This window comes from Stegostoma tigrinum, chromosome 18, assembly GCF_030684315.1.
Source record: "Stegostoma tigrinum isolate sSteTig4 chromosome 18, sSteTig4.hap1, whole genome shotgun sequence".
In the NCBI taxonomy this organism is placed as follows: domain Eukaryota; kingdom Metazoa; phylum Chordata; class Chondrichthyes; order Orectolobiformes; family Stegostomatidae; genus Stegostoma; species Stegostoma tigrinum.
The window spans coordinates 21716692-21736131 of NC_081371.1; the positions used below are offsets into that span (position 1 = coordinate 21716692).

Here is a 19440-nt window from a genome sequence, read left to right on the forward strand (position 1 = left end):
ATCTCCCTGCTATGGGAAGGATGTTGTGAAACTGGAAAGGATTTAGTAAAGAGTTCCAAGAATATTGCCAGGATTGGAGGATTTGAGCTAGAGTCAGAGGTGGAATAGACTGGGGCTATTTTCCTTGGAGCATTGGAGGCTGAGGGGTAATCTTAAGAAGTTTATGTAATTGTGAGGGGTATAGATGAGTGATTCCCAGCCTTTTCCCCAGACTAGCACTGCCCAGAACTAGAGGTCATAGGTTTAGGTGAGGGAAAAAGATTTAAAAAGGACCTAAGGGGCACTTTTTCGCACAGGGAGTGATGCATGTATGGAATGAGCTGTGAGAGGACGTGGTGGAGGCGTGTACAATTACAACATTTTAAAAGAGGTTGGGTAGATAAGTAGGAAGTGTTTAGAGGGATATGGACCAAATGCTGGCAAACGGGACTAGATTAATTTAGGATATCTGGTCAGCATGGACGAGTTGGACCGAAGGGTCTGTTTCCATGCTACATATCTCTTTGACTCTCTAATTTGGACTGCAGTTTTATCTTCAGAGTTGGATTGATGCCACATTAGAAATGAAAGCAGTGTATGATGAAGTAAATAAAATATTATTTTCAGATGGCAGACCAATGTGTAAATAACATAAATATCCTTTCCTATTTGCACCTGTGGAGTGTTATTTGTGACTGGGCCATATTTAAAGTTTGATTATTTTTCTTGTACACTCAAACCAGCCTTGGTTCACATTTTCCATTGGTGTAGCAGCCTGTTTGTCCATGTTTTGTTATCTTTTAAAAGTGGATATCAAAAATGTATTTCTCAAGCTTTATTCTAGAAATATCAGGAAGTTAGGTGCAGGCTGTGACAAAGTTGCCTGAGTAAATTTTGTTTCAAACTTTGAAAGATACAAAGGAAACAGCAAGCAGGGGATAACCTGTAGAGTTCTGAGAGTAGGAGCAGAAGGGAACTATGTGTCTGAATTATGTTTTCTGGAAAGATCCAACTAGTAAGCTCCTCAACCTGAAAATAAGCTTTTTCTGAAAAACAAGATGTGGACAGATTTGGCTTAAATAAAATCAGAGTTGTAGGTAAATGGGCAGGAATGAAAGCCTGGATAGAGATAGTGTAATACAAAAATACGCAATGCTGGTGAAACTCAGCAGCTCTGGTGGTGTCTTCGGAGAGAGAGAAACAGAGTTAAGGTTTCAAATCTAAATACAAAACATTAATTCTGTTTCCCTCTCCACAGATGAAACCAGAGCTGTTGTGTTTCTCAGGCATTTTTGTTTTGCTCTAGATTGTCAGCATCTGCACTATTTTGAATGTTGGAAGAATCATTAGAGATGAATAGAATGAGTTCAGGGCCAATCGACATATATAATAAAAATGACAAAAATGATAATGAAATTATAAGACAAATGAAATGAGCAACAATGCCACATAGTGCTGCCGATGGTAGTTGAGAGGCTTTTATCTACGACGTAACAAGAACTTTTGAAAAGGAATTGCCATTTCAACTTTTTCATGCCACTCTCCATTATAAATGTTGATGGAAACAGCTACTATTTTAAATGAAGGTGTTTGGATTTGTAATATTGAAAATCTGTTGGAGAGTTTGTGAACCTCTTGCATCTTGCAATATTGTAGACTCCTTTTATAGTGTTAGTCCGTGAGTCAAAATATTTGGTAAGGCTGATGTGCTATGTCATGGGATCACTAATTGATGGTAAATCACATTTCTGGAGTGGGAGGGGGAGTTTAACCAAAGCTTTCCAGCACAGAGGTAAGGGCACTATCACTGCAGCAAAGGAGCCCTATTAAAATGTGTTCTGGTATTTTACTGATACTTTGAGGTTTGAATTTCACTTTCTAACAGCATGGAAACATAGCATTGAAGAGAATAGTAGGAGTAGGCTGTTTGCCCTCAACAGCCTGCTCCATCATTCGCTATGATCATGGTTGGCCACTGAGCTCGATACCCCAATCCTGTTTCCCTACCGTTTGATTCCTTTAGACGCAAGACCTTTATCTGCCACTTTCTTGAAAGTACACAATGTTTTGGCCTCAACACTGGCAACGTTTCTGGCAAAAAATGCATTATGGAATCCCTGTAACGTGGAAGCAGGCTATTTGGCCCCTAGAGTCCACACTGACCCCCTGAAGAGTGACCTCCTCACCAGAACCACAACCACCACCCCGTAACACTGTGTTTTCCATGTCTAACCCACCTCACCCATGTATCCCTGGACATTGCGGGACCATTTAGCGTGGCCAATCCACCTAATCTGCACATCTTTGGACTGTGGGAGGATTCCGGAGCATGTGGAGGAAACCCATGCTGATACAGGGAGAATGTGCAAACTCCAAATAGTCACCCAAGGGTGGAATTGAACCTGGGTCCCTGGTGCTGAGAGGCAGTTGTGCAAATCACATAGTGTTAACCAGTGTATTTTTATATACAAGTAATATTTGGGAGAAGTGATGTTCAGACAGTATGAAGGAGTTGTCATAAGGTTTGATAGTTTGGACTTATGCTGTAGGGGTGGTTCTTTTTTCTGGCATTGTGTGGAGGGGAACCTAAATGTTGGGAGAGCAAAGAATATGAGGCTTGACTCGTTGAATTCCCAGAGTCTCCACAAATTGAGAAAATGTGTGGTAATGGACTTAAAAGCAGTAAGTAAGACAGGCTTGTAGTTTACTTAGAACACAGAACAGTACAGGCCTTTCAGCCCAAAATGTTGTGCCAACCTAATATCCTACTAAGATCAATCTACCCTGCATTCCTGACATTTTACTATCCTGCATGTGCCTATCCAAGAGTCACTTAAAAATCTCTGAAGTATCAGACTCCACTGCCAGCAGCGCATTCCACATGCCCACCACTGTCTGTGTGAAGAACCTACCTCTGACATCTCCCCTATACCTTCCTCCAGTCACCTTAAAATTATGCCCCCTTGTAATAGTCACTTCCACCCTGGTTAAAACTCTGACTACCCAGTGTATTTGTACCTCTCTTCATCTTGTAAACCTCTATCAACTCCCCCGTCATCCTCCTTCGCTCGAATGAAAAAAGCTCTTGCTCCCTCAACATTTCCTCATAAGACCTGCCCTCCAGTCCAGGCACCATCCTGGTAAACCTCCTCTGTACCCTCTAAAGCTTTCACATCTTTCCTATAATGAGGCGACCAGAACTGAACACATTATTCCAAGCGTGGGCTAACCAGGGTGTTTTAGAGCTGCAGCATAACCTCACGGCTCTTAAACTCAATTCCCCTGCCAAAGAAACCCGACGCACCCTATGCCTTCTTTATAAACCTCATCAACTTGGGTAGCAACTTTAAGGGATCTGTGGACGTGGACCCCAAGATCCCGCTGTTCCTCCATACTGCCAAGAATCCTGCCATTAACCCTGTATTCTACATTCAAATTCGACCTTCCAAAATGAATCACTTCACACTTTTCTGGGTTGAATTCTGTCTGCCACTTCTTTGCCCAACTCTGCAATCTGTCAATGTCCTATTGCAACCTGCAACAGCCCTCCACGCTGCCCACAACTCCACCAAACTTTTGTCATCAGCAAACTTACTAACCCACCCTTCCACTTCCTCATCCAAGTCATTTTATAAAGATCACAAAGAACTGAGGTCCCAGAACAGATCCCTGTGGAACACCACCGGTCACCGAGTTCCAGGCTGAATACTATCCATCTGCTACCACCCTCTGTCATCAATTAGACAGCCAGTTGTCTATCCAGACAGCCAGACTTCCCTGAATGCCATACCCCTCCTTACTTTCTGAATGATCCTACCATGTGAAACCTTATCAAGTGCCTTGCTAAAATCCGTACATACCATATCCACTGCTCTACCTTCATCGATGTGTTTTGTCACGTCCTCAAAGAATTCAGTAAGGCTTGTGAGGCATGACTTGCCCTTCACAAAGCCATGCTGACTATTTTTAATCAAACTGCTTCTCCAAATAAGCATAAATACTATATCTCAGAATCGTCTCCAATAATTTGCCCACCACAGAAGTAAGAATGACTGGTTTGTAATTTCCAGGATTATCCCTGTTCCCTTTCTTGAACAAGGGAAGGACATTTGCCACCCTCCAATCTTCTGATACTACTTCAGTGGACAATGAGGATGCAAAAATCATTGCCAAAGGGGCAGCAATCTCTTCCCTTGCTTCCCATCTGGCCTAGAGGATTTGTCTATCCTCCTGTTTTTCAAAATTTCTAGCACATCCTAACAACCGGTTTGAGCATATCTGCTGTCCACACAAACATCAAGGTCCCTCTCACTGGTGAATACTGAAGCAAAGTATTCATTAAGGACCTCCCCTACCACCTCTGACTCCGTGCACAGGTTCCCTGCACTATCCCTGATTGGCCGCCATTTCACCCCGACCATCCTCTTGTTTCTCATATAAGCATTGAATGCCTTGGGTTTTTCCTTGATCCTACCCACTTTGGTTTTTTCATACCCCCTTCTAGATCTCCTAAGTCCATTCTTCAGTTCCTTCCCGGCTACCTTGAGAGCCCTGAACAATCCTTTCTTCTTTGACCTTAAGTAAGCTTCATTGTTCCTCTTGATAGGTGTTCAACCTGTCTTATCATCCAAGGTTCCTTCACCCTACCATCCTTTCCTTGCCTCAGTGGGAAAAACCTATGCAGTACCTGTAGCAACTGCTCCCTAAACAATCTCCACATTTCTATTGTGCATTTCTCTGAGAACATCTGATCGCAACTGGTGCTTCATACCTAATAACACTGTAATTCCCCCTCCCCCAATTAAATACATTCCCATTCTGTCTGCTCCTATCCCTCTCCATGACTATAGTAAAGGTCAGGAATTGTGATCACCATCACTGAAATGCTGTCCCACCAAGAGATCTGGCACCTGACCTGGTTCGTTTCCAAACTCCAAATCCAATATGGCCACCACTCTAGTCAGCCTATGTACATATTGAGTCAGAAATCCTTCCTGGACATGCCTGTCAAAATCTGCTTCATCCAAACTCTTTGCATGTAGGACGTTCCAGTCTGTATTAGGGAAGTTGAAGTCGCCCATGACAACAACCCTATTACTTCTGCACCTTTCCAAAATCTATCTCCCAATCTGCTCCTCAGTGTCTCTGTTGCTATTAGGGTGGTGGGGGTGTCTATCGAAAACTCCCAGTAAAGTGACTGCTCCTTCCCTATTTATTTATGACTTCCACCCATATTGAGTTAGTGGAGAAACCCTCTTCCACGAATTCCCTTTCTGCAGCTGTGACACCATCCCTGATTAGCAATGCCACTTCCCCACCTCTCTTACCTCCCTCCCAATTTCTTTTGAAACATCTATACCCTGGAACATCGAACAACCCTTCAGGCCCCTGTGTTATCCAAGTCTCGGTAATGGCCACAACATCGTAGTCCCAAGTACTGATCCATGCTCTGAGTACATCACCCTTATCCCTGACACTTCTTGCATTGAGGTAGACACACCTCAACCCGTCACACTGACTGCCACTTTGCCCTATCAACTGCTTATCCTTCCTCACAGATTCTCTGCTTGCTCTATCTGTCTGTACACTGGCTACCCTGATCTCCACCTCCGGTTCCCTTTCCTCTGCCAAACTAGTTTAAACCCTCCTGAAGAGCTCTAGCAAACCTCCTACCCAGGGTATTGGTGCCCCTCCAGTTCAGGTGCAACCCGTCCTTCCTGTACAGGCCCCACCTTCCCCAGAAGGTATTCCAATGAACCACACACCTGAAGCCCTCCCTCCTACACCATTCTGGCCACGTGTTCAGTTGCGCTCTATTTCTATTTCTCGCCTCGCTAGCCCATGGCACCGGTAGAAATCCTGAGATTAATATTCTACTCGTCCTGGCTTTTAGCTTCCATCCTAACTCCCTATAATCACTTTTCAGATCCTCATCCTGTTTTTTTCAGCTATGTCATTGATATCAATGTGTACTATGGCTTCTGGCTGCTCCCCCTCCCTCTTAAGAATCCTGAAGATTCGATCCGAGACATCCCTGACCCTGGGTGGCAACATACCATCTGGGACTTTTGCTCTGTACCACAGAATCTCCTGTTTGTTCCCCTAACCAGTAAATCTCCTACACTATTGCCCTCTCATTCTTCCCCCATTCCCTTCTGAGCCACAGAGCCAGGCTCCGTGCCAGAGACCTGACCGCTATGGCTTTCCCCTGGTGGGTCATCCCCACCAACAGGATCTAAAATGATATACTTACTATTGAGGGCTGTGGCCACAGGGATCTCTGCATTGTCTGCCTGTTCCTTCTCCTCCTGACAGTCACCCAGCTACCTTTGTCCTGTACCTTGGGTGTGACCACCTCCTTATAAAGTCCTCTCTATCACCCCATCAGCCTCCCAAATGACCCAGCATTCATCCAGCTCCAGTTCCAGTTCCAAGTCCAGCTTCAGTTCCCGAATGCAGTCTGAGAGGTGCCGGAGTTGGGTGCACTTAATTCTATGGATCTCTTTTGAACATTGAATTTAGTATTTTGTGATAGACTCAAACATACCTAATGAGGAGCTAATCATGATTTCTTTCCTTGATTTTTTTCCAATGCAGTACCAAGGCATTTGATTGTTAAGTCTTAAGTTTGACTCCTGACCTTTTAGACATAAAGAAAATCCTCTTTTATATTCGGTACTATGTGTAGCTTAACTGTTCCTCAGTGAACATGAGAAAAATAAGCAGGGATCTTTTTCATAATTCATTAATGTATGGTAGAAAGTATTGAAAGAATCTGCAGTGCCCTCCAAAGTTGCACTAATATGTTGAATCTCAGCATGTAGGTTTACACCCAAAGTACCGCACAGTACCAGAAAACTGCTCACACCTTTAGGATTAGACTGCAGACCTGGGAAAAGACACCTTTTAATTGAGAAAGTACATTGAATGGGGAAGTAACTCAACTCAGTAGTTTGGGCCTCCTTATCACACTGGAGAATGTGTGAGAAGTTTGTGCTAAAAAAGTGTTTTACTTGTCTACAGTTAGCAAAAAAATTCCCAATGCCAGTACAGTGTTAATTTACTGCATGTCTGAAAAATATGGAACAGAAGATTAATTTATCTACTCTTCTTAAACAGGTTTTTTGGAATTAACAACATTCTGAACCAAACCAAAACACCAGTTATTTTTTAAAGAACAACTTAATATTGTTAACAAACTGGAAGGCCTACAGTTAGAGGATTTAAGCTCAGGCTTAAGGCATCGGAGGGGAGGAATAAGAGACCTGATGTCGTCGCAAGAAAAACAGTGTGATGCTGCAAGTTCAGAGTTGAATGAAATGAATCCCAACATAGTACGTGAACCTGACTTATTGAATGTAAGTATCAGATGTGAAATGAGTGATGGATTTGGGGGTGATGGGGTGAAGAGAGATTAGTTGCTCTCTTTATATTTATGAATGCAATTTTTCAGTGCAGGTGTAAAATTAGATGATTTTAGAATATTTTTGAACAAGGAAATCTGCAAACAATTGACCAACTAAATTGCAGTTCACTGAAAACACTAAATTCCACTTTGCAAGAGAAATTTGGGTGAACTTGTTTTTTTAATGATTATATTTGTAAAGTACAAGTTATTTTATAAATAAGTGTATATTTTAAGTGGAGGTTAGTCTTTTTGTTGAACATCTGAGTTCTTTTTTACAAGACTTTAAATACTCCTTTATTACGTCTTTATACATCATCCCTCACAGAGCACATGCTTTTAGATTTGTCACTTCTGCTCTGAACTTGCCTGATGAGGGTAAATGGGAGTAGCTGAAGGTCATTTCCTAGTTCCAGAGGTTAACTGTCTGTACTTCACCTTTACTTCCCAATGCTGTACCTGACTTCGAGAATTTATTCCTGAAAGAATCACAGAATTCTGTGTTTGTGAAATTGTTACTACTGAGGTTCTTTCTTTGACACTTAAATTAACCCTTTCTTGTCTTGATGAAGCATGTGATGAGATAAAGAACAGCTGAACACAAAAGGATTATCTTGGAGATATAATCTCAATAGTCAACAGGCTTTTGATAAAAGATCGTATATACTGTAGCCAGCTAAGGTTTGAGCTTATGGAATGAGGGAATCTGCAGAATGACCAGAAAGTTGACTGCAAAACAGAATAGAAATTTTGTGTAGTTAGACTGACAAAAGTGAAAATGGGGTTCCAAGTGCTTTACAGGAGGCAATTAAGTACTTTTTGAATATTGACTGTTTATAATTTTAAATCCTAGGTTGCAATTTTTGAAAACAGCATGCTCTCAAAGAGTGAGTTGTTTTTAGTGCTGTTTATTAAGGCATATAAATATTGGCCATGCCAATTATAACACTTCTGCTCCTCTTTGAATTCGTGCCATGGAGCCTTTTATGTCCACTTGAGGTAGCGCATAGAGCTCACATTTAATACCTCATCTGAAAGGCAGCACTACTGTGTGTCATGTCCTCAATACTTCACCAGAGTAGCAACCGGGATTTTTGCTCTTGTGTTTCTGGAGTAGGACAAGAAGCCACAGTCTCTCGGTATGAATTTGAGTGCCACCATAACTATAATGTTAAGAGTGGTAAAAATGTGAAGTAGTTGAAGAATAAAGCTGAAGCTTCAGGAAGTTAGTGTTTGCAGTGTTCGTGTATGTTAGATCAAAAGGTAGAATTCAAAATGAACTGCCACTGAAGAATCTGTCTGGAAATAGATGGTTTCCTACTGGTAAATTATTTGTGATAATTCAAGGATACAATATGGTGTTTGCACTGGATTGTTTCTGACTGCTGATTATGTGTAATAGTCTTCAAAAGTATGCAAATGAGAATATGATTCTTAATATGGGCTTGTGTAGAAATAAAGTGTGGCAGTATTCACGTTCACCTTTTATTTCTAAAACCTATTTTGTGAAAATATTTAAATTTTCAGCTACAGGACATAATGCAGTGCTGATAGAAGAGCTAAAAGTCTCTCTTGCATTATTTAATGTTGGTAAGCTGTGTCTAAACCCCTGCGCTACAACTTTAACCATTTTCAACAATGTTTAGAATTACTTATGTGCTTGGTCAAACTCTTAGAATAAGAAAAGAGTAATTTATGAAAAAGTAGATCAAGCAAAACTTATCGATACGACTTCATATTAATTGTTTAGCATGTTTTCCTTTATTGCTCAGGCCATTGAGTATAGGTGGTGAAATGTCATGTTAAGGTTGTGCAGAATGTGAGTGAGGCCACTTTTGCAGTACTGTGTACAGTTCTGGTTGCCCTGTTATAGGAAGGATATTATTAAATTGGAGAGGATTCAGAAAAGACTTACCAGGATGTTGCCTGGGCTGGAAAGACTGGAACTTCCTCCACCGGAGGAGCATAGGAGGTTTTGGGTTTGTAAGGTAGAGGTTTGTAAAATCACAAGTGTCATAGGTAAGGTAAATAACAAGGGTCTTTTCCCTAGGGCAGAGGAGATCAAAACCAGAGGGAGCAGTTTTAAGGTGAGAGGAGGAAGTATTAAAATGGACCTGACAGGTAGCATTTTCACACCTGAGGCTGGTTCGTATGTAGAATGAAGTTCCCAAGGAAGTGGTAAATGCAGATAAGATTATAGCATTTAAAAGACATTTAGAAAGGCACATTGCTGTCTAAGGTTTAGAGGAATATGGGCTAGACTTAGGCAAATGGGGCTCGTTTAGTTTAAGAAACTTGGTTGGCATGGACAAGTTGGATTGAAGGGTCTGTTTCTGTGCTGTGTGATTCTATAAAAACATTTTCTGACTTCTGTCATGCATCTCAACATACCTAACAACAATTTTTGGCACACTGAAATGTGTTATCCTTGTCAAAGGAATTGAGCATTGCTATTTGTAAACCTGCTTCCAATAGCGCATTGTTCCTGAATTTTGTTTGTTATGCAAGCATGTGAAATGACAAGTGTTCAGAAGTGTGCATAGATTATGCAGCTAGGTTGTATTATGTTAAATTGCAATCAGAAACTGTTGAAAGTTGTCATTGTTTTACCTTTGTAAGATACAAAGTATATTCTGATTTTGTGCCTGACCTGTATATACACATTCATGAAAGTGGCAATGTATTAGAAGAAAAAGTTTGTTTGTTCTGATCCGCAAAGCAATCAATAAGACTGTAGAGAAGAACCAAAAGAACTGTGGATGCTGTAAATCAGGAACGAGCACAAAGTTGCTGGATAAGCTCAGCAGGTCTGGCAGCATCTGTGGAGGAAGGGTCACTGGACCCAAAACGTTAACTCTGTTTTCTCCTCCACAGATGCTGCCAGACCTGCTGAGCTTTTTCAGCTACTTTGTTTTGGAATAAGACTAGATCTAGGAATGATGTTCGTTGAGAGAATTTAAGGAATAATGCTCCAAATTCCAGATTAGAGCCTCAGTGGATTGCTGTTTGAGCCATGTCCTCATGGACACAGCATCAAGCAGCTCAGGGAACAGTGTGGTGAGAAGGTATTTTATTTGATGACAATTGACCACAAGAATAAGATGTTTCAGCTCTACAGAGCAATGGTGAAACTGCATCTAGAATGATGTATGCAACATTGGTATCTTTATTTAAGGGAAGATGTAAATGTATTGGAGGAAGTTTAGAGAAGGTTTACTGGATTGATACCTAGAATGAATGCATTGTCTTATGATGCAAAATTGATTAGACTAAACATGTCTGCACTGGTGTTAGAGGATCAAGTGATGATTTGATTGAAGTGTGTAAGGGAATCAATGGTCTCGAAGGTGGAATTGAAAAGGATATTTGCTGTTGAGTGGATCTAGAATTAGGGCCACTGTTTTATAATTAGGTGTTGCCCTAATAAGATGAGAATAGGAGGAGGTTTTTCTGATGTTTGTAACGGTTTGGAACGTATCAGAAGGCAGTTGAGGCTTGGTCATTGAATATTTTTAAGGCAGACATAGATTCTTGTTAGGAAAGGGAATCAAAGGTTAACTGGGTTAGATGGGAGACTGGGAGAAAGCAGGAGAATAGGGTTGAGGAACAACTTTGCCATTCAATCATGGCTGATCAGATTCCATGGACCGAATGGCCTAATTTGTGCTCCAGTCTTATGGAATGTGGAATTTGAAACAAACAAATTGACTGTGATCTTGTGGATTGGCAGAGCAGGCTTCCGGGGTCAAATGGCCAATTTTTATTCCTCGTTCATACTCGCACATATGAACATGAATGAAAGAGGAACAGTTCCTTGGTGACAAGCGCCACTGCAAAAAAAGTTACGTATCTAGACCAATTGAAAGGGTCTTAAAACTAAAAAAAGTTTGGGCGGTGAAAGGGGGAAGTTTCTAAGGAAATTTAGAGGGAAAAGAAATTTACAGAAAGTTGAGGCAAAAGAGCATGATGGTGATTTGAATGGAGAAAAGCAGAGTTTGAAAGGAAGGGACAGAGTACTAGATTTTCATGGCATTATGGATCTCTGTGAGAACTTCTTTCTTTTCAAACAAAAATAGTGTATATCTAGAATTCCTGCGCATATTTCTGAAAGTTCCCTTTGTTGGATTGAAACAGACTTCATTTCTGCTGTAGCGAGGGCCTTGTGTGGGAGTTGCATGTTTTTAGAGTAGATGTAAATGTTCTTCAAGGGCAGATGAAGTGTAATGAACCAAGAAAGTAATTTAGCAGACCATTCCTTTTTAATCAAAAATATTTAAAAATAAAAAGAGCCTCCCTATATCAGTGTTAATTGAAAATAATTCTGTTCTAGCAGTTACCATTACTTGGAGTCATAGACCTGTACAGCGCGGAAGCTGATGTTTTGGTCCAACTTGCCCATGCTGATCAAATGTCCTAAATAAATCTAGTCCCATTTGCCAGCATTTGGCCCATATCCCCCTAAACCTTTCCAATTCATCTACCCATTCAGATGCCTTTTAAATGTTGTAATTGTACCAGCCTCCACTATTTCCTCTGGCAACTCATTCCATACACTCACCACCCACTGCTGCCCCTTAGGTTCCTTTTAAGTCTTGCCCCCTCACTTTAAACCTGTGCCTTCTAGTTTCAGACTGTGTTACTCTGGGGAAAAGGCCTTGGTTATTCACTCTATCTACATCCCTCATGATTTTATAAACTTACATCAGTCTACCCCTCAGCCTTCACTCCAGGGAAAATAGCCCCAGCCCATTCCATCTCTCCCTATAGCTCAAACCCTCCAACCCTGGCAACATCCATGTAAATCTTTTCTGAACCCTTGCAAGTTTCAGAACATCCTCCTTTGTAGGAAGATCAGGATTGCACACAGTATTCCAAAAGTGGCTTAACCAGTGTCCTGTATAGCTGCAACATGATCTCCCAACTCCTATACTCAGTGTACTGACTATTAAAGGCAAGCACTGCCTTCACTATCCTGTCTATATGTGACTCCACCTTTAAGGAACTATGAACCAGCCCTCAGGTCTCTGCTCAACAAACTCTTTAGGGTATTATCATGAAGTGTATAAGTCCTGCCCTGATTTGCCTTTTCAAAGTGTAGCACCTCACATTTATCTAAGTTAAACTCTACCTGCCACTCCTTGACCCATTGGCCCATCTGACCAAGGTATTAATGTACTCTGAGGTAAACAACTTTGCTGTCCAGTACATCTCCAACTTTAGTGTCATCTGCCAACATACATCCAAAACATTTTTATAAATGAGAAAAAGCAGTGGACCCAGCAAAAGTCCTTGTGGCACACCACTGATAAAAGGCCTCTAATCTGAAAAACAGCCCTCTGTCTCCTACCTTTGAGCCAGGGCTATATGCAAATGGTTAGTTCTCCCTGTATCCCATGTGATCTAACTTGGTTAACCAGTCTACCATGAGGAACTTTGTCGAAAGCTTTACTAAAGTTCATATGGATCATATCTACTGCTCTGCTTTCATCAGTCCTCTTCGTTACTACTTCAAAAAACTCAATCAAGTTGGTGAGGCATGATTTCCCATGCACTAAGCCATGCTGACCATCCCTAGTCAATCTTTGCCTTTCCAAATGTATGGAAATCCTGTCATTCAGGATTCCCTCCAACAACCTGCCCACCACTGATATCAGGCTCACCAGTTTATAGTTCCCTGGCTTTTTTTTAAACCACCTTTCTTAAATAGTGGCACCACGTTAGCCAACCTCCAGTCTTCGGGTATGTCACCTGTAGTTATCAACAACACAGATACATCAGCAAGGAGATTTGTTGACAACACTTTACACGCTATCATTATTCATGCTTGGCTGCTTTCCACAGCCAGACTTCTCATTGAAGCATCCTAATTTAACAGTTTGACAGATTGAAGAGGTTACTTAAGGATTATCTATCTGAGATTATGAGCACAAATGTTTGATTTGATAAGGAATCATCTATTTGAAGAGTTTGCTAATTAGTCTCCTGTGTGGACCTTATTATAGGCACCGTATCCAAAGGTTCTCCTTTATCTATGTTACAAACAATGTCTTCTAACACTCCAATAAGGTCGTTGAACATGATTTTCTTTTCAAAAATGTATGTTGATTCTTCCCAACAGATTCTATCAATTTTCCCTACTGATGATATCAGGCTTGTAGTTCTGTATTTCCCTTCATCTCTACCTAGAGTGTTAACCTGGATCTTTGGATTGCTTATCCACTAATATTACTGCTCTGTTAGTATGCCAATAACTTATTAATTGATTATTGTTATCTAATGGCAATTTTCTGATCAGATTTTACTCCTGTTTTGATACCACAATAAAAAACAGAAATTGCCAAGAGAAACTCAGTGGGTCTGGCAGCATCTCTGGAGAGAAAACCAAGTTAACCTTTTGAATCTTGTGACTCTCCTTCAGAATTGGAAATCGGGAGTTAGTGAATGTGGCAGCTGGTGAAAGAGCAGGCCTGTCTGATATTGAACACATTGCCTTTTCACCTTCCTGATTTAGCAATGGTTCTGTGGTGTGTACAAATTTGTCGTAATTGCAAAGGAATTCTGTACAGATTTAATTTGACCTTTTATAGATGTTTCTCCTCATGTTTTACTGTCATTTTTATTGTTGGTTGTTCCCTCCAATTTGATAATATAATGTGCATTCTTTGCTTGGCTATGGTAGTGTAAGGGTTGTAACTGAGCTATTAATTCAAATGCCTGGACTAATACTTGGGCATGTGCTGAAATCCAGTTTTAATTCAGTTTGGAAAAAACCCGTTTAATTTCATGAAGTCTGATTCCCAGTCAGATTCAGTGGATGAAGACTATTCATTGAGCATACCCTCTTGTATTATTGATAAGAATATGGCATTATTTAAAGGCATGATAGTCTCTTAGCCCTTGCAGCTCTGGGACCTCTCGTTGCCTGGATGGTCCATTCAAAATGTCAACATATGTGCTAATGTTGCAACAAACTTTACTGTTATATTTATGTTACAGTTTAGGAGATGTTTTGGCATTGTATTAAACATTTAAACTATTTAAAACACTTGTGGTACTCTCCCATTTCCACTTTCTCTTTTAATACATTTTTGGCTAGTATCCCTAATTCTGTCTCTTTAATGGTTCAAATTGGTGGCTTTACATAACACTAATTCCATCCAAGCATTGATCAGAGTTGCAGAATAGTGTGTTTTGTCTTTAGTGTGCACTTTGTAGGGGAATTCCAGTTTTTAATAACGAAATTCAAAGTTATTTGGCAGTGCATGTTCTATCAAAAAAAATTGTAATTAGGTTTACATGTTGACTTCAAACTGAATTACACATATGAGGCATTGCAGCTTCTGAAAGTAAGCAATGGAATTTTTTATTCAGTCTCACTGATTTTATGTTTAATGTAATTGCATGTCCATGTTTTTAAGGCCTTGATCAGGGTCTGAATAGGAACCAGTTGTACACTGCAGCTGTATTATACTTCATTGATCACTTGTGTTTAAAATAGGTCTTATCAACTATGACAACAGGCTTTGTGTGATGATAGATCCTGCTTTTTGTCTTTTTTTCGATGTTAACCAGTTTGCTTTGCATTAACTGTTACTTTTCCCACTTCATTGTATCAGTTGTACCCAATAGTTTACTTTGAGTCGCATCGTTAAGCCTTTGACCTTTATATCTAGTGAAGTTTGCTTCTGAACGAAATAATTTAGTGTTGTAATCTGCATATTGTGTGATTTGAGGATATTTCAGTTAGCGCCAATGATTTGGATTTAATTTTGCGTGAATTAGTGGAAGCAGATGACATCTAACTGCACCACAGAAGAACCCAAAAGCACAGATGGGGCTAATGAAGGGATTGTATTGTTCGATGAGCTGAATTTTGGATCTAGGATATGCACTTCGCTAAATCAATTCTTTTTTAATTTGTCCATTCTTGAGATGTGAATGTTGCTGGCTAGAATGTCATTTATTGGCCATTCCTAATTTTCCTTGAGTAGAGAAAATGCTGATTAACCCCCTTCTCAAACTGTTGCAGTTTTGGGATTGAGGCACTCCCACAAAAGGTGTATTATATGGAATTTCAAGGTCTTAATGCAGAAACCATACAGTGCCAACAATATATTTCCAAGTCAGGATAATGTGCAACTTGCAGAAGATTTTGCGGGCAATGATGTTGCTGTATATTTGCTGCCCTTGTCCTTGTTTACGAGCTGCTATCAAAGCTTCCTCAGTGAGTTTCTTCAGTGCTTCTTTGTAGAAGGTGCACAGGGCAGCTGTGGTAATCATGATGAAAGGAATAAATGTTTAAGATTATGAATGAGTGCCAATTAACCATCTAGTTTTAATAAAAATAAATTACAGTAGATGTTGTAGATCCAAAATAAAAAGCGTTGAAGAAATTCAGCCAGTCTGATAGCATCTATGGAGAGAGAAACCAAGTTAATGTTTTGAGTCCAGTGACTTTCTTGGAACAAAAGGATGTGCAACAGTTGAAGGGTATATGCTATTAAAAGAGGGAGATGCAAGTGGAACAAAAGGGCAGGTCACGGAAGGGTTAAAGGAGCTTAGCGATCCCAAGTGTTACAGCGCAAAAGACAAAGATGGTTTTTGAGGGTGATAGAGCAGGGAATTGCAAATGTTACTCTCCACTTACCAGCCCACTTGTTGCTTCACTACCTCATGACTTGTGAATGTAACTGAATATTGCATCATCAGTGAACATCCCATTTCTGACCTTTATGATGCAAAGAAGGTTCTTAGATGAAGCAGCTGAAGATGTTTGTGCCTAGGTTATTCTCTTGTAGAACTCGCCTTGCAAGCTGAGTTGAGATGATTGCCTTCAAACAACGAATACCATTTTCTTTTGTTCTAGTTATGGCTGTAACCAGTGGAGAGTTTTACTAATTCTCATTGACTTCAGATGTATTTGCATTAACTTATTTGGCACACAGTCCTCTACACATTTACTGATGACAGTGGTGGCATACTCATTTAGGTCAGCTGCTCAGGCAGTCAAGTTCTGTTCTATGGACAATTATGGTCAATGGATGGCAGTTTTAACTAAATTTGAATTTATATTCATTATAGTTATTCATAATAGTTATTTATTCTATCATTCATTATGTTCATTGTCTTACCTTCTTTGGATTTAATTTACCATAGCCATTGATGACTCAATCAAACCATTGGTTCATTTGCCTTGCATTATAAAATAAATAGCGTGACTTAACTGAAATATTTATGAAATAAATTAAGGAAATCACTGTAGAAATCTCAGATTAACTATTGTGAAGAAACCAGTTTTATAGATCAGTTTCCATTCCTTCATTTCATAATTAGAAAATTTTAACCTGTTTTATTTATTCAGTTTTTGTGAAAGAATGTCTGTTTGATTTTGGAGAAAAATTGTTACACTCAAGCAGCAGTCTATTTGGTTAATAAACAAGATATTGGGTATTTTAGGGGTATCTGATTAAATTCCTCCAAGTTGAAAATGCCTTTCCAAAACTTTAACTGCATTGCTTCTTGTGAAGGACTAAAAGGTGATATCTTGCAGTGAAAATAATTATAACTTCACAAATCTCCGTTTAGTATTATAGGATTGTTTCCACAATATTGTTCTGTTCACGGTTTGTGTTGTGGGTCTGCTTTGGCAACGGCTATAAAATTGGTGCATACACACATTGAATTGCTGCAGTGCCACACATGCACATGTGCTACACCAGCTGAAACCTGGTTAGAATCTTGTGGTTGGCTGTAAAAGTTGTTAAATTTCAGTTGAAGCCTGCTATTTGAAAAATTGGAGAACGTCAAATATCTTTGAAACCCAAGACTGTATTTGTATTTGTTTTAATTAGTATTCTGTTAAAATCCACATTGGCTGTTTGGGAAAATGTTACCAGTTTGCCTTTTGCAACACTGAAGAAATGCAGGGTGTAGAAAAATCGATTACTTTATAGGAATGGTTTTTTAAAAATGTAGTTTTTTGTATTTTTTTTATTTCTTATTTCTTAAAAAAGGAAAATACTGGTCTTTTGTCAAGATTACTGTGACTTTAAGACACTGATCATTGACCCACTGTGGCTTATATTTGTTTCCTTGCCCTATTCTGTCTCACTTTTCCTCCCCACTGCACCTCCACCTCCACATAAAAAGGACAGGCTGCTTAAACAGAATATAGTCTTTTCAGGAGGGTCTGAGGAATGGGCACCGAACCTGAAACGTTAACTCTGTTTTCTCCTCCACGGATGCTGCCAGACCTGCTGAGCTTTTCCAGCAACTTTGTTTCAGGTTTGCGGTCAAAATCCCTTACAACTTTCCAGAGTTAAAGGAAGTCCTATTTTAGTTACAGAATCATAGAGATATACAGCACGAAACAAATCCTTCTGTCCAACTTGTCCATGCCAGTCAGATATCCTGAATTAACCCAGCCCCATTTGTCAGCATTTGGCCCATATTCTTCCTCTAAAGCTTTCCGATTCATTTACCTATCCAGGTGCCTTTGAAATATTTTAATTGTACCAGCCTCCATCACCTCCTTGGGCAATTCATTCTGTATCTGCTGCTGCTTTTGTAGAATGCTTAGCAACTTGTGGGGACCAGCATTATGAATTTTAAGCATTTACAAGCCAAGATGTTTTAATTAATCATTTTAAGTGTTTCTTTCCCCTTTCAAACCTACATTTGGAGAAGTGCTGGAAGTGCTCATCACGTCAAGAATATCTGTGGAGTAAGAACAGTTAATATTCAGATCAATTCCCTTTCTATAGAACTGGGAGAGTTAGAAATTAGATTTTTTAGCAGGTGAAAGGGGGAGAGGGTGGACAAAGAGCAAGAAGAAAATTATGACACTAGCACAGACCTGAGGTAGTATTGAGGTTGAAGTGGTAAGAAGACATTTTTTAAAAAGTTTTTAAGAGACTTGTAGAATGATGAACAGATTCTACCTGAGAGCAAAGAAGGGGAATTTAATATGTAGCTGTATTTGCAAACTAAAGAAATATATGGTGTAGATTGTTTATGGTTTGAAATTGCTGACCTAGATGTTGGGTCTTGAAGACTATAGAATGCCGAATCAACCTTATGTTGAGTTTTGTTTGGAACACTCCAAAGGCTGAGGACAAGGAGGTCACCATGAGAGCCAAATATAGAACTAAAAGACAGGCAGTAGAAGCTCAGGGTCGTGCTTGCAGACCGGACTCCAGAAGTATTTCAGAGGGTGATCACTAATCTGAACTTGTTTCCCCCCAGTGTAAAGCAGACTGTATTGTGCACAGTAAATTGGAAGGTAGAGACACAAATCTCTGTTTTCATCTGAAAGAAATGTTAGAGGCATTATGTGAGGTTGGTGTCCCCTCCCCATGCAAGTTCAGAGATTAATACGTGTTCTTTTTTTAACCTCCTTATCACATAATGGTGTTGGGAGTGATTGATGACTGGATCCAGGTATTGTGGAAGAAATGATCTCAGGCCCCAAACCCCACCTCTTCCTCCATTACATTGATGACTGTATCGGCGCTGCCTCTTGCTCCCCAGAGGAGCTCGAACAGTTCATCCACTTGACCAACACCTTCGACCCCAACCTCAAGTTCACCTGGGCCATCTCCATCACATCCCTCACCTTCCTGGACCCCTCAGTCTCCATCTCAGGCAACCAGCTTGTAACTGATGTCCATTTCAAGCCCACCGACTCCCACAGCTACCTAGAGTACACCTCCCACCCACCCTCCTGGAAAAATTCCATCCCCTATTCCCAATTCCTCCGTCTCCGCTCCCAGAATGAGCCATTCCACTGCCGCACATCCCAGATGTCCAAGTTCTTCGAGTACGGCAACTCCACCCCCCCCCCCCCCACCCCCACCCTGTGTGGTCAAGGACGCCCTTGAACTGCATTTCCTGCAACACATCCCTCACACCCCGCCCCTGGCACAACCGCCCCAAGAGGATCCCCCTCGTTCTCGCACACCACCCCACCAACCTCCGGATACAATGCATCATCCTCTGACACTTCCGCCATCTACAATCCAACCCCACCACCCAAGACATTTTTTCCATCCCCACCC

The 19440-nt window shown here is 40.5% G+C and overlaps 1 protein-coding gene across 3 annotated transcripts in view; it reads left to right on the top strand.

The window, feature by feature from the left end:
• Nucleotides 1-19440, top strand: part of LOC125461034 (adiponectin receptor protein 2) — a 72174-nt gene that overhangs the window by 20072 nt on the left and 32662 nt on the right. For 2 of the 3 annotated variants that reach the window (XM_048549340.2, XM_048549339.2), the window contains one exon: nt 7099-7337. The exons of the other annotated variant lie outside the window; for it this stretch is intronic. In XM_048549340.2, coding sequence (XP_048405297.1) covers nt 7248-7337 — 90 coding nt within the window. In that variant the 5' untranslated portion in view covers nt 7099-7247. The remainder of the gene's footprint in view (nt 1-7098; nt 7338-19440) is intronic. 3 annotated transcript variants of the gene reach the window in all.